Source organism: Halyomorpha halys, unplaced genomic scaffold (genome assembly GCF_000696795.3).
Source record: "Halyomorpha halys isolate HHAL.00 unplaced genomic scaffold, Hhal_1.1 Scaffold908.1, whole genome shotgun sequence".
Taxonomy (NCBI): Eukaryota; Metazoa; Arthropoda; class Insecta; order Hemiptera; family Pentatomidae; genus Halyomorpha; species Halyomorpha halys.
In genome coordinates, this window is record NW_027115706.1 from 514,861 (window position 1) to 531,189 (window position 16,329).

General features: G+C 30.0%; 1 protein-coding gene across 2 annotated transcripts in view; it reads left to right on the plus strand.

The window, feature by feature from the left end:
- LOC106687022 (protein draper) overlaps positions 1-8,435 on the plus strand; it is a 129,992-nt gene extending 121,557 nt beyond the window's left edge. The window contains exons 18-22 of one of the 2 annotated variants that reach the window (XM_014430670.3): positions 4,501-4,611; positions 5,490-5,705; positions 6,793-6,948; positions 7,927-8,076; positions 8,161-8,435. In XM_014430670.3, the coding sequence (XP_014286156.1) occupies positions 4,501-4,611; positions 5,490-5,705; positions 6,793-6,948; positions 7,927-8,076; positions 8,161-8,291 (764 nt within the window). In that variant the 3' untranslated portion in view covers positions 8,292-8,435. The remainder of the gene's footprint in view (positions 1-4,500; positions 4,612-5,489; positions 5,706-6,792; positions 6,949-7,926; positions 8,077-8,160) is intronic. The other variant, XM_014430672.3, reaches the window with a different exon arrangement.
- Positions 8,436-16,329: the final 7,894 nt, after the last annotated feature.

A 16,329-nucleotide genomic window follows, 5' to 3' on the forward strand; every position in this document is an offset into this window, starting at 1 on the left:
TAATTCTCATTTCTTAAGTTTAGATTGGGTTTAAATTAAAAGCTTTAATATTAAATAGATAGTATTTGTCTTTTTTCCCACAATGTTATTTCTAAAGGTCAACAAAAGATTCTCTTCACCGCTCTCAGGAGACGTCCTCTCACCAGGCGATCCAAAACAAAAAGTCCCTTTTTCTTCTTGAGTGACTCTTCGATGTCTTCTTTTTTCAAGATGTCTACCACTAAGAGTAGCTAAGGGATCTACAGGTCTCCGCCGAATAAATTAAAAAACCAAGCTCTCTTCCTTCCCCTCCTATAGATGCTCGTTCTCAACATTGATTGTAGCACTACGGTTTTGAGTTTTTTCTTATAATTTCCTTTATGAATTATTTTCTTTAATACTTATTCTTAACTTCTATTTTTTCTTAAATGTATTGTAATTTCAATTATAATGGGAAGTTAAATAAAGTTTTTAAAATATTTGAACCTTCTTGACATGGCTGCGATTCAATGGACTTTTTGCAGGACACGTGCCACCATCTTGGCTTTGAATGATATCTTTTGTGACTGCATATTTTACTGAACACAATTGGTTAGCCCGCTTTTATGATTTAACACAACAAATAAAAAGTACTGAAACAAAAATACATAAAATAAAAACATAACTAAAATCATTTATATATAAAAATCAACTATTGATTATAAAAGCGGACATTACAATACATATGATCATATTTAGAATAAAAGTATTGAGAAAGATAGGTGCCCAATTAAGATATGGCATTATCTGTTCCAAAAGATAAACGTATAATAATTTTCTGAAGGAGATGGACTTCAGGAATGATGGAAAGAAGGCTCATGCTTTTATTTCGAGAATAAATGAAAAGAAAATTATAAAAAAATAATCCTGTTAAAATAGGGAACAAGTTACTACCGAGAAGGATATAGCCGAGGTTTTTTGCAAGAACTATTGCAAGTAATGTTACTCTCCCAGAAAAGATTAAAAACCAAGACTTATTAGAGGATCCGGGTTGCTTAAATTTGGATGATAGCATGCTTTTCTGTTCACCATTTTCAAGATTGTAACTGCATGTTGCTCTGAGCAAACTAAAAATGGGGAAGAGTGCTGGTCCAGATGGTCTGTTGCTGGAATTCTTGAAAAACTTGGGAGAGAAAGCTAAAGACATCCTTTTAAGATTTATAAATATTACATGGAAAAGCCTTGTCCCAGCTCAATGGAAGAAAGCAGAGGTACTACCAATCCTAAAAAATGGAAAACCAGCTGACGATATCAATGTTTACAGGCCTATCTCACCCACGAGCACACTGGTTAAATGAATGGTTATAGCGCGTCTACAAGAATATCTGGAGCCAAAAAAACTTCTTTTAGACAGACAGGCGGGTTTCAGGAAGACAAGAAACACGGTTGAGCAGGTCATCAGATTCTATCAGGAAGTAAAAGATGGCTTCCAAAGAAGACAACGTACACTTGCAGTGCTTATTGACTTCCAAGCTGCTTTTGACTGCGTATGGAGGAAAAAACTTATTACTAAGTTGAAAGGTATGCGTATAGGTGGCAATTACCTCTCATGGATTTGATCTTTCCTGAGAGAGAGATTTATTAACGTCTGCTATGGTAGTTCAGTATCCAGTTATCATCAAACCAAACAAGGTGTACCACAGGGCTCAGTCCTAAGACCTTATTTATTCAACGTAATGATTAATGACCTGATTGAGAGGATATGGATTAATCACCCTGGGGTCCAAGAACTTTTGCGCACAACCTGACTATCTGGGGAACAAGTTCTAGTAGGTTGGTTTGGAAGAAACTCTAAATAAAGTCATGAACACGCTACACGAATTGGTAAAAGAAAATGGGATGACATTTAACCCACGAAAAACTGTGTCTCAAGTGTTTAGCCTAAGTACAAAAAAACATGAGGTTCATTTATACTTTGAAGGTGAAGAACCAACCAGAACTGATAAAGCATGCTATTTAGTGATCACGCTGCACTCTAAGCTGACCTGGCTAAAACAAATCAAAATTGAAGCTGATGAAAAGGCTAACAGGGACTAAATGGGGAGCATCCCAGGACGTACTTAGTACAGCCTACAAATCATATGTACGGCCTAATCTGGAGTATGGAGCTGAACTTAATTAACCAGCAGCATTAGGAAAGTTAGACAAAGTTCAAAATCAACCCTTACACATAATCACTGACAGTGTGAAATCAACTCCCATCACAGCTATGGAACTCCAAGCAGGTCTTGAACCACTACAAGATAGAAGGGAGAAATCTGCTTTGTGTCTTTATGAAAAGCTTATGTGATGAGAGGATCACTGGCTAGATTATCGTAAAGTGAATGAACGACTGAGGTCCCATCGCACTTTTCTTTCCAAAGCTGAGGAAATGCTTCACCACTCACAGAAAAGGCAGAATATAAGCATCTCCTACATGCCAAAGCATGATTCCGCTGAAGTCTACGGGCGACTCAAACTGGCATGTGGTTGGATCAAAAAAGGTTGTCCTGAACTTGAGCTTAGAGCTGCTGCACTAAAAAAAATTTATGACCTATAACCCATAGAGCAATGGCTTCACATTTATACCGATGGGTCTGTGTCCGGTATTAACAAGGAAGCTGGAGCAGGTGTATACTCAAACAACTTTAAACTGTCATTTCCTGTTGGAGCTGGATGTGATAATTATGATGCAGAAATCCAGGCTATTTGCTTCGCGATAGAAGCCACTATTGAATGTGATGACAACACTGTAATCTTCTATGACTCCCAGGCCGTAATACAAAAATTAACAACACCAGGTGCTGCAGGGTTACCCACAGAAGAAAAGTACAGAAACGTGGCTGCTGTCATGAAGAAAAGAGGAAGGGTTATAGCTCTGCAGTGGATAGGAGGCCATGTTGGTATAAATGGTAATGAACAAGCTGACAAGTTGGCTAAGCTCGGTTGTGCAGAGAACCAGCCTGTTTACCACTTTCCTACAGAACAGTAAAATCAGTAAGTTCTTATTGTAAGGACAGGACAAACGCTAGACACAAAGTTCAAGCAGAAGGAAAGAAGTTGAAGAGCCTACTGTATAAGGATAAACGAATCCCCAGCAATCTTATCAGAGCTGAGAGAGTGGCTTGTTTTCGCCTAGTAACAGGACATGATCTGTTCCAAAAACACCTCCATCGAATTGGCATCGTAGATTCACCGGAATTTCCTCTATACAACATGGGAGACATGGATGGAAACCATCTTTAAAAAACGTGTATTGGTCTTGAAGATATTCAGCAGGATGCGCACCTATTAAGTGGAAAAGTAAAATTGTATTGGACTGCTAGAGGGAAAATGGCGTAATAGTCCACTTCCTGTGGTGTAGGGGAAAAAAAAAATTTAAATCCCATGTATAAGCAATTTCTTTTTTCTTTTATTATTATTACATTTTCTTCTCCTTTCAACTATCTGTTTATTTATCTTCTATTTTTAATTTTAAATTACTTTTTTTTATATATATATTCTACATATTATTCCCTCCAATATAATTCCTAGTTTTATAATTATTGTAGGTGATTTTGCTTTCGATCATTGGATTGTTTTAATGTTTTCAGAAATATAGTGAAGATCAAATATTGGTGTGCTTCAGCAAACAAAACCATTGCTATGAATTGCCTTAAACTATTTTTTTTTTAAAATTATTAAATAACATAATCTACAAGATATGTTTCATAATAGAGGTTAATAAAAACCTTTCCATTTATTAATAATAAAATTCTTAAGGCTATAGTAATGAAATATAAATTTAAATTCAAATTCTTTGTGGCAGAGTGGATGATAATATTCTTCAATATTTCATTATAAATATTTATGTAGCATCAATTTGATCATTAGAAATAAAACTACTTTTTATTTCTTTTCTTTTTTTACGTCGGCCCAAGACTCCCATTGGAGTCCTACACTGAAAACTACTTTACTAACAAGGTTATACACTAGACAACAAGCAATTATTTATGTCAATTTCTGTAGCTCTTTGGGGACCTTGTCCTATGAAAAGATTATTTTTCATTTCATAAATTTTGAAATTATTTTAAAAAATGAGAACCATTTAATGATCCTAGAGTCAAAACAATTTTTTTTTTTTTCCTTAATTAATATTTTTTCGTTTTCGTCTCAGGTAGGCTGAACATTAGGATTAAATCTTCATTAATTTTTTTCTTTACCATTCAAACTCTTCTAACCTTTTTTTTCTTTTTTGTTTCCTAACTTGCATTGGTTTATTAATGTAAGTATGCTTTTTATATATACATACACAATTGAGGCTTGCTAGACATGAAATATTGTCAAGGCACAAAAATATAACCTTTAAAATAAAAAAAAATTGCTGCTATTTAATTCAACAATTTGGCTTTATGTTATTGCCTTACATTTTCAGCTTTTCTGCAAGCTTTTAGAACAAATATACCTAATAGTTCATTTTCATTAAAATTGTAGTAATTATTTTATTTTTTTTATATTTTACAGTTTGCCCAGATAATTATTATGGAGAATTCTGTATGAAATTATGCCAATGTAAAAATGACAATTTCATCTGCCATGCAATTGATGGCTGTTCCTGTAGGAGAGGGTTTACTGGTAAGTGGTATTGTATTTTCGATGGTTTTATTTTTAGTTATACACATGAAACAACAAAAGGATTGTTATTATGTATTTATATTTTATACTTCCATCATTTATTATAAAGTACCAATTCAGTAAAATAAACATCTCAGTGAATACCATTCACATTCCTTTATTAATTAGTAAAAATTATAATATATTTTTGTATAAAAAAAAGTAGTCTTTCACTCTTCAAAAGAATAATATAACATAGGCTATGTACTTAGGGCATTCATTTGTGGCTTTGCACTTCTTAAGTGGTGCTTAAAAGATTGCCCAAGAAACATTATAATTTTTTTTTTTGTCAAAATTATTTCCATAATGAGTTAAAAAAACAAACAATAAAATAAAGAAAGAAATTGCAATTGTTTTAGAACAGAACTGATCATACATTAGATATAAATAAATATGTAGCTAACTTTGTACTTGATGTTATTGCTTTAGATTTCATACGATCTGAATCCTCTAACTTTTATCAAAACCTCACTGGTCATCCTAATACATTAATCAGCCTAATCTCTACATAACTTCACTCATACTTACAATCCTCCTCAAAAATTTAAATGTCACTGGAACTGAAATATGTTGTATACATGTGTACTGGAGATATCCTCCGGTATAACTCCTGTATACCTATCACTGTTGTCCTTCATTAAATGTAATATTTCAAAATTAAAAGTTTATCAATCAATAAAAAAAAAAATTACATGATGCAGTACAAAGTCTGTTAGAAATCTTCCATAGGCAAGTAGGATCATTAATTAAAAGTTACCTTATGATTTATTGGCTCTGTTAAAAACTTGAGAGTTCTTTGTAATTGATAAAATACTTTATGTATGTTATTTTCTGTTTAGGTGAGAACTGTGATGTTCCGTTAACAGAAAAGAGTGTGCTCGAGCCTCCAGAGCGAGCTAGTTCAGGTGGTGCTGGATCAATTGTTGGTGGAACTTTCCTTGCTATTTTGGTTGCTGCTGTTCTAGTTTTAATAGTATTGTATTACAGAAGAAGGGTCCAAAGCCTAAAAACTCAAATGTGTAATATCCATTACACAGCGAATCCAGAAGGATCAGGTATGAAAATGTATTTACCTTTTTTATCTTAGTGGGCCTCGGTTTGTTCTTCAAATTAGCGATTTCTAGACCTTTTACAAAATTACTAAATTTAATTAGGAATCTGAAATTCAATATCTGATGAAATTTTGTTCTGTGGTTATAGTCTTCCTCCTCCATTTCTCAATGAATAACATGTATATTAAAAATAGAACTAAGAATCTTATATTATTATTATAATATGATGTGGTACAAAGTAATATAGCCTTGACTTTCTAGCTATATTCCGTGAACAGTTCCCATTTTTTAAAAACTTATAATTTTCCGTTATAAATTCAGCTATATGTGGCCTAAGTCAGGACTTGATTTATTGTTTTTAGTCCATTCATGTTGAGAAGTGCATATTTTAGTTGGATTTAGCCTCAGAGTCTGCATTTTGTTTTTTGGTGGGAAGAAGGTTTTATATCTGTTCGTCTATGTTTAATAGGACAATAATTTTTCAGGAAATTTGAAATTATTGTGGTATCTTAGAAAAGAGGTATATAAATATTTTTGCAGGCTCAAATGCTCACTTCCTATTCAGCTCTTTATTAATCATTACTACCATTAGCAATGATATTTTGCTGCTCAATTTTGATACCATATTCTAGTTTCTTCTCAGTTGTAGAAAAATCTTGGACATATGTGTTTATCTAAATGGTTCATTTTTTTTTTTTTTTTTTTCTTTTTTTTTTACTTAATAATAGTTTTTTCTCTATATCAAATTAAAATTGTCCTGAAACTCAATTAATTTGTTTTATGTATTATTATCCTTCAACTAACTTAAAGGTCTGATTTTAAGAATTTTTTCATGTGTTAAACAACAACACTGCAAGGTGTAATATTAGATAAGAAAGGATGAGTATTTGTAATATAAACATTTCGGTTAAAATTACATTAACTAACTAACAAGATGATATTAGCTTTCTTTTTATTATATTAATCAATAACCAATTAAAATGTTTATACTTACTTTAAACATTTTTTTTTTGTAGAATATTTAACAAAACTATATTTTATTTAGTTGTCATTCACTCATCTTTCTTATGTAATATTTTTTTTTCCATAGACCGAAATCACTTCGATAACCCAGTGTATTCTTTTGGATCAACTATAAGGGATGAAGAATCACCTCTTAATAATCAGTTCATTAATAATTTGAAAAGTTCAAACTTGAAAAAAGAGAAACTGGATGCTTATCGAGTCGATCCTGGATTTCTGAAAGGTACTTATTAAAATGATGAGATCTGCATTTCTGTAGTATTTGTTTTGTTTGTTTTTGCTGTGTTGTTAGCTTTTTCTGTGATTGTTTTTAATTCTTTGTTTAAATAATACTTTTATTACAGATACTTTGTCAGTAATGTTTTATAAATATACAATTGAACCACATTTTTTATGATACAAATAATTAATATCTTATGAACAGAACTTGTACTGAAACATTAATACCTGGTGATGACATTTGGCTTAGCATATGTTATCACAAACATAATAATCTACTTTATTACTTCAGAAGAATTTGGAAAGAAAGTTGTATCAAGTTATAGCCTGAGTATGATTGGTGAAATATTTTGATCGGAATTAACTTGATCTGGTCCAAAATTTATATAATAACCCTTGTACGACACAATACAAAAGAATTTATTTAGCCTTCAAACAAATATAAAACTATTGTGAGCCAAACATAGTCCAGTTTGGAGAACGTGGCTTCTCAATATAAGAAAAATTGATTTTATTGACTCTAAACTCTAGGAAGGACATCAGCTAAAACACATGGAAGAAAACAATGGTCTGAAGAGGTACGGGATGGTGAATTGTGAATATCATAGACTGATGAATATTGTATAGTGGTGAACATTAAACATTTACCTAAATTAGAAATGTGTAATGGGCCAATGAATCAGTTTTTCTGGTTTAAGAAAAATTAAAACATATTCTGAATGTTTATAAAAAGAGGTTAAAACTCGAGAGTTCAAAAATCCGTCACATGTTACATGCAAAATGATCATAAATTATATTGTTTTTTTCCCCACCACAGACCATGTAAACCTACTAAATTTCATGGTTTCAAAATATGCCAGATGCTCATGGGATCATTTTATTGAATGCTAGCTCATGAAGTTCAGCTGTATTAAAAGTTAACCAATTTTATTACTTTTCATCTCTTTATCTACTTTGTTTATTTGCTCTTTGTCTGTTTTAGGTGCTCAAGGTGGTCCTTCTTCAATATTAATGAAGAACAAAGAGGCTGATCTTGCCAATCCAAATGTATATCATAATCCAGAAGAGGATTTATTAGACAAAGAAGATCATTTATATGAAGAATTAAAAGATAATGCAAAGAAATTGCAAGGTAATAATTTTTTTTAAAATTAATATAAATAAAAAAAAAGTTTCATTAGTTTACTTTAATTATTGTTACATTCTGTTTTTGCAGAAGAAACTTATGACCACCTTGATTATAGTCGCCCAGGAAGCTCATTAAAAACACATTATCACCAAATGCCAAATGGGATTAAGAAATCTGGTGATAGTGATGTGGGATCAACAATAAGTGAAGACACTTAGTGAATTTGGAGAAAAAAAAAAAAAGAAAAATTTCTTACAACTTGCTGAATTATGAAGCTGATTGATACTTGATCATTAGCAAGTTGTAAGAAATTTTAACATTAATAAGGAATGTAATTATTGCATTCTTGATGATATTCTAGTTTGCAACTAAGTATTAACATGTTCAACCTGACATGGAAGACTGATAGTATAACAATATTTTTGGTTGTTTAAGCTGCCAGCGGTTCAGGCTCATATTTTTACGCTGATGTCTGTTCCACTACAATCTACTATTAGAAGAATGAATGACTTTCAATTTGTTAAAGACTCATCATGTATAGAAAGGACCCACAGGTTGTGTTGAACATGTTAAAGTTTGATATCTGTGATGATTTTTATTCCTGTATAAAATTTTAAAACAAATAAAAAAGAAGTGCCTTTAAAATGTAAATATTATAATAGAACACCTTATTTTTAGAAAGAAGAAAAAGTTTATGTATATTGTGAGAGGGAACTGATTTGACATATGGATATACTATGATGATATCTATTTTAAATGTTTTATGAATTAAATTTATTGGTAAATTACAACATATTTTTACATTTGCTAGTCGTGATTGTTTATATTTTTATTAATTTATAGCATTATTATACAAAAGATAATAATGAAAACAGAGAGACATTTATTTATAATGTTAGAGGAATGTTTATAGAGAATTTGTTGTATGTCAGATAAATTAAAAATGAGAAGTGGGATACTCCTGGCAAAACAAAATTTTTATGTGCAATTTCTGTGTTTTTATTGAAAATTTTATTGCTATGATTTCCATTGACAATGTTCATTGTTCTTGATATAAAATGTTTATGTATAATGGCTACCATATTTCTTTTTTATCACAGAATTATTGGTATTTATCAAAAAATCATATGAAAATCAATTGTAAAATCTTTATATTAAATTTAGTTGATTGATTATATAAATCTATATTTTTAGATCTGACTGTTTTCCATTAATTTTGTATATTTCTTAACAAACCATTGTACAAAATTAAATGTCCAAACTCAAATATAATGTAAAGTTTTTATTTTTTTAACATGATTGTGTTTTAAAATTTGATTGAATCTCTTTATTATTTGAATTATTTTATTTTTTTTATTTTGCTTTTTGTCTCTAAAAGTTATTCAATCACCAAAAGTCTATAAATTTTTAACAAATGGATGTTTTTGATGCATTCAATATTAATGCCAGGATAAAATTGTAAGAAATTGAATGATATAATAATACACGAAACTTTGCTGGACAATTTTTTGTTTAAGTTATATTTTAAAGCTGAAGCTCAACAAGACTCCAATTATCTATAAAATAAGTTGAGAAATACTTCATATATTCCAGTCACATTTTTAATAGAATTACCATTACTCCTGTATGTATCACTTTTGAATTTATCAAGTCAGTCGTTGTTTCATTATATTCTTTTGAGATGAGTGTGTGGTTGAAATCATTGTTAAGAGGTGAAAGTATTTATAAATACTTATCATAAATTTTTAATATTACTTTTAACAGCCTATCAAATTTTTATAATCTCTGTTTTCTTCAATAATTTATTTATATTTTAAAATAATATGTAACATGAAATAATGAGTGATAAATAATTTTATATGTTGATTTTTTTGTTATATATTTAAAGTGAGATGGAGATTTTATTAACAGTTTTGAAAGCTAAACATATAAAAATGTTTCTCATTAAAATTCATTTTGATATAATGTATTTGTTTGATGGTGATCTTTTTTGGAAATGTATATAGTTATGTATTAATTATAATCATTTGTATATAATTGTTAAAATATATATGTATTTTAAAATTAAATAACATTTGTTGTATATTAAGCATCGAATATACCGGATCATTCAACAAGAATGAACTGATTTTGAAGCTTTATTGTTGTTGGTAGAGCGCTATTTCATTTCTCCTTCCTCTCTAGACCCAAAGAGTGTCTTAAGCCCCTTGCATACGATAAGAATTTTACCAGCTAGAGAGAAACAGGCCTAATTTTCTGCCAGGAGATCAATCGATCGAAAACATTTGTATGCGATCCGGTTTGCTCCTGTGCCTTTTAAACTCAATAGTCCTCTTGGAATATTAATAGCTGACAATGTGTAACTGAGTTTAGGAAGATATGTGGTGTAACATAGTAGAAAACTATATATTAGTAACAATTCGCCCCACTTTGCAGGGCTAAATGAGAAAAAAAACAATCATTGTGAAATATGATAAAAGTATTTTGTTACTCCTTCAATTAAGTATTATTTCACTATCCATTACTCCAGTTGTACATTAGTAATTCTATCACTCATTATTGTTATTAATTAGTATTCTATTCACTTATATTTATATTCCTCTGGTTTGTTGTGTTCTTCTTTTTTACACTCTTTCCAAGTGTATTCTATTAGTTTTATAAAATTTTACATTGTTTGTATCTTGTTCTCATTTAGTCCTAATAAACCCTACAAACTAGGGTGTAACGTTGGAAACTAATAAATAGTTTTCTACTAATTTTGAATCTTTTTTACCATCACCAGTATCATCTTTCTACAATAAATTGTCCTCTTATTTCCACCATGAATAGAAGGTGCCTAATTTCAGAGTGGTTTTTGTAATGGTGCTATGCAGGAATAATAGTAATTGTTGTCTCAGGATACACTCTATCAAACAAAAATTATGTGAAGCAGGCATTATTGCATCTCTGTTTCAACAATTAGGGACAAACGAAAATAAATTTTTCAACTACTTTAGCATGTTTATGGCATCCTTCAGTGAGCTCCAGAGTTGATCAAAAGATTGTCTTTAGAGGTTGAACAAAAAAATCCAATAAGAAAACACTTTATTATTAGTTATTAGTTTTAATAGCCAATGCCAATTTCAATCGTTTGGATGTCAAATGATTGATCATAATATCCAGATTCAAAATTTAAATAGAGTCTTTGTTACAAACATAATAATTACTAAAGTAATAATGTAATAAGTAAAATATATCTTCAAAACATAACTTTTACTGACTAAAAATAAATTGAAACCACAATGATATCAAGAAGAGTACAACAAATAACAAAGTTTCAATGAAATAAATAGTTCAGAAAATTCCCTATAATATTCAGAATATTTCTGAAGAAATCAATTAAAATTTTCATAGAGGTAACAATTTAAAAATAAATAAAATAAAAAAAAAAATGATTGAACATCACTATTTAATACAGTGGACTCACACCATAACAGCTGATCATAGTGCAGATCGGATATAGCCCTGTTCTCAATCTTTGAATAAAGTTCAAATGGAATTTTTTCTTTTCACATAATCACATAATGCAATTAGAGGAATTAAATGCATAGGAGATGAAAATGTAATTTCATACTTTTTTTGTCACATCTTGATGGACATAAATTGTCTTCCTTTAAAATTTCTGTATGTTGCTTCTAATAAACCAAAAATTATGAAGGCGAAGCAAAATTGAATAAGAAAACAAAATAATTTAACCTCTTGAGAATCAATTTCACAAATTAGCAAAGTACCAACCTACATGTCGATAAACAAATTTTTTTTTTCACTATTTTTTATGACTTATTGTAATAGCTGTAGTATTTTCTTTTTTAATAAAGCATCTTCTATTTCATAGATGTAGGCATAATTAATAAAATAATATTTTATAATATTAAGTGTTCTATAATGCTGGTATTTCTGTAACAGGATGGACTTCATTTCCTTTTGACCCATATTAAACCAAAGGGCCAATGTAATTTTTAAAAATTTTGTGCACTAATATGTTATTGCAATAAATAAATAAATAAGTGCTCGTTCTTTGCTAAATCAGTAATAAACTAAACACACAAACAAAAGCAGGTGAACCCTCATACGTATATGCTATGATTTTTACCAGCCAGTAAGTTATTTTTCATGAAGTCTTGAATTTGAGCTAGATTAATAGATTAATTGAGCTAAAGGTATTCAAATTTATTTCTTTTCTCTTTAATTTTATGGAGAATCAGATTATATGCTATGAAGGATGATGTTTAAGTATTGGTTTTATGGTTCCTCATAATGGATTAAATTACTTCATTGCAATGACGCATTTATCAAAACACATCTGTGTTTAAAATCTCTTTGCAGATAGACTAATTCAAGGATATAATTCTAAAAAGAGCATGGATTTATGACACACATATCGAAAAATATCTAATAATATGATTAGTACAGAAGCAGGAGACATAAAATCCAGCTCAGAAAATAATTTTAGAAATTAGTGTTTATCACACCTAACATAGAAACGCATTTTTTTTTTTTTTTCCGATCCCTTTAAAACAGAAAAGAAACAGTGAATTAGTGAGTGCTTTATTGTGAAAAAAGGAATAAATGGTGTTGGGTATTATCTTTTATTACCTTTGGTATTTTAAGGTTACCTGCAATGTTTATTTGTTACTTATGAAATATCCATTCTAAATGTTACTATGTTTAAAATCCGGAGGTGAGGGGCCTCCTTGTGTGAAACACAGTTCTGATGGTCTTTAAACTTTATGGTCTTAATGAGTCCAAAATTTACACACATTTCTGACCGTGCTGTAATGTTTACTAACAATAAGAGGCCAATTGGTTTAATCAATTTATTCACTTAACATTTCTGAATGGTTAATCCTAGCGAATAAATTGTAATATAACAAATTAAATTCGGAATAGAATGAGTACTGTAACGTAATAATGTAGTCAAGTGTATGAACGCAAACAACCTGTGCACTCTGGGTTCAATTGTTGGTCTTTAATGCTATCAATACACTAAATTTTTCCAATCATATCTCGTAAACTATATACTTTTTCGTGAAATTCTTTCTTAGCAAAATTAAACAGAATTTACATTTTATTAATTTTTTTTCTACGATCAACCACCAACCCCCTTAAGATAGCCCACTTTTCAGTTTCAAAATTTTCAGTTTTTAAACAAAGTCCTCGGAAAAATATTTGTCAACAAACCTGATATTCGTTTTCAGCGACACAAAAAAATGGGTAGAAGGGCCAATTTATCATTAGAGTTAAAGTAAGATGTAAAAATTCATTTTTTATTGTATACACGTTGCTCTGAGGCAAACTGTGAATATATCGATAGTACCGGCTTGCAACGGTTTTATAACAGTAGTCAGAAGGTTACATCGAGCACTCTGTGTGTGTATGTGTCGTTGGTTCTCACCACAGTAAGAACGTTTTATGATATTTAACCGTAACTAATAAAACAGTAAAAAGTTTATTTGTCTACACCAACCTCGCGATCAACAATTACAACAAACATTTTCCTTATTTTTTCTATATCAATTAGACTACAAGTGAATCCACTTTGAGTCAACTGGTTTACCAAGGGATGGTATATGAACTATATACTTTTTCGAGAAAATCTTTCTTAGCAAAATTAAACAGAATCTACATTTTATTATTTTTTTCGACGATCAACCACCAACCCGCTTAAGATAGCCCACTTTTCAGTTTCAAAATTTTCAGTTGTTTTTTTTAAACAGTCCTCGGAAAAATATCTGTCAACAAACCTGATATTCGTTTTCAGCGACACAAAAAATTGGGTTGGAGGTCCAAATTATCACTAGAGTTAAAGTGAGATGTAAAAATTCATTTTTTATTGTATACACGTTGCTCTGAGGCAAAGTGTGAATATATCGATAGTACCGGCTTGCAACGGTTTTATAACAGTAGTTAGAAGGTTGCATTGAGCTCTGTGTGTGTGTGTGTGTGTGTGTGTGTGTGTGTGTGTGTGTGTGTGTGTGTGTGTGTGTGTGTGTGTGTGTGGTAGGTTCTCACTACAGTAAGAATGTTTTATGATATTTAACCGTAACTAATGAAACTGTAAAAAGTTTATTTGTGCACACCAACCCCGCGTTCAACAATCACAACAAACATTTTCCTTATTTTTCCTACATCAATTAGACTACAAGCGAATCCAATTTGAGTCAACTGGTTTACCAAGGGATGTTAGTGTACCATAAAAGTATTGATACTATTATCGATACGACAATTTAACTGAAAGATCGATACAAATATATTACATGTATCAGATATACTTTCGGATATTATATTATATACTTTCGGATGGAAAGTATTGAAACACTAGAATATCGAAACATCCCTATCTTAGTAGGGCTTGCCTTTTATAAAGTATCAGCTAGTTATCAATGCCCAAGATAAATTATATAATATTTAAATTATATATATATAGGTAATTATAGTATGTAAAATATAAATATATCAGCCCTTCGGTTACATGGTTGTAACCCACCACGATCGAACACATTGCATATAGAAAATAAAGTGTGGGGCTGCCATTGTTTGGTGTGATCAATTCAAGAAGAAAAAAGAATATAAAATGGAGACTAGAATGGTAACTTGAGAATAGCATTCCTTTGTTGAGTGTATTAGCTGCAGATAAAAACAATGGAGTTGTCAATATTTTTTACGTGTTTCTTGCGAAGGTTTTCAATATTCGTTGACTTTGATAGGTCCAAAATTACAAAAAAAGAACCAAGGGCGTACTACCCAGGATAAACTAGGAGGTAGGCAAGCCATGGTCGTTCAAGTTATGAAATTTCAGCGCGGAAAAGGAGAATGAAACCAAAATTAAATATAATTATAGCAGTGGTTTATTAGAAAGAAGTAATTTTTATTAAATTAATAATTTTTTCACTTCTAGAGAGGGCAGCTGTTCCTCTCTAACCCTTGCTGGGAACACCCATGAAAAGAAAACTACTTTAAGAGAATCTGATCCATCAAATGAAATTATTATTTCTTCTTCCTTGTAGAGTTTACAGTTTAGTTAATTACCAAATCCTTTCATAGTTCATATTTATTTATTTTGTATTACAGTAAACAATGAGAAATGGTTATTTATTCCAAATAAACAAAATTAAAGGTTCTTTAGAAGATTTGTTAAGTTTTCCATGCAAGCCTTGACAAACTATTCCAATGATAATAAAATCTAGCTGATATAAAGGCTAATTTAATTTTACATTGATTTAGCGAGTTTAATCAAAATCATAAGAGCAGTATTTGAGAAATCCTATTTTAACGAAAGAATTGCTGTAACATCCTAGGTAAACATATGTCCTAGATTTTTAATTTTAATTTCGTACTTTCATACCTACACACAAACAATTAGGCAAGACTTGGTTAAATAGACTCATGAAAACTTAAAATGTGTATTCTGTCGAAAACCCGAATTCGAAATTTTTCACTGTCGCAATACTTTACCATACTATATATTCAATACTTAGGTAAGTAAAAGAAAATATATCAGTAAGACAAATCGTTATAGTATGAATATTATACGACAAGAGCTATAGCTTAAGTGTACAATGACCCGCAAGTTATAAGATGTAACCAAATTTATACTATGTGAAATCAGCCAATAATATATAAGCTTACAAACCATTGATTTGAAGTAAATACAATTGAGTTTTGATGGAATCTTATTTATTTGTCTCGATTATTCTGATTTTAAGTACATACATATTAATAACATACCGCAGTACCCATGATTCAATGCCTCACAAGTGAGGTTACTGACCTGTATCTTCGTTCCTTCGCAATCATATTTAATAAACATCTAAATATTAATACTACTTTATTTCTTATTTTATTTTGAACTTTTATTTATTTAATAATTTTTTAAAACAACTTATATTGTAATAATTACAAAGAAGATGATCAGGGGTACGGTCAAAAGAGAAAAAAATAGTTGACTGTTTATAGTTTGCGTAATTTTTTAACATTCTTATGACTGCTTATTTTATATTAATACTATTTTTTTTTTATTTTGATCTTATATCTATTTAATAATTTTTAAAAAAAACTTTTATTGGAATAATTATAAAGAAGATGATCAGTGACACGGTAAAGAGAGAAAAAAATAGTTTGCGTAATTTTTTAATATTCTTATGATTGTTTATTTTATATTAACACTATTTTATTTTGAACTTTTATCTATTTAATAATTTTTTAAAACAACTTTTA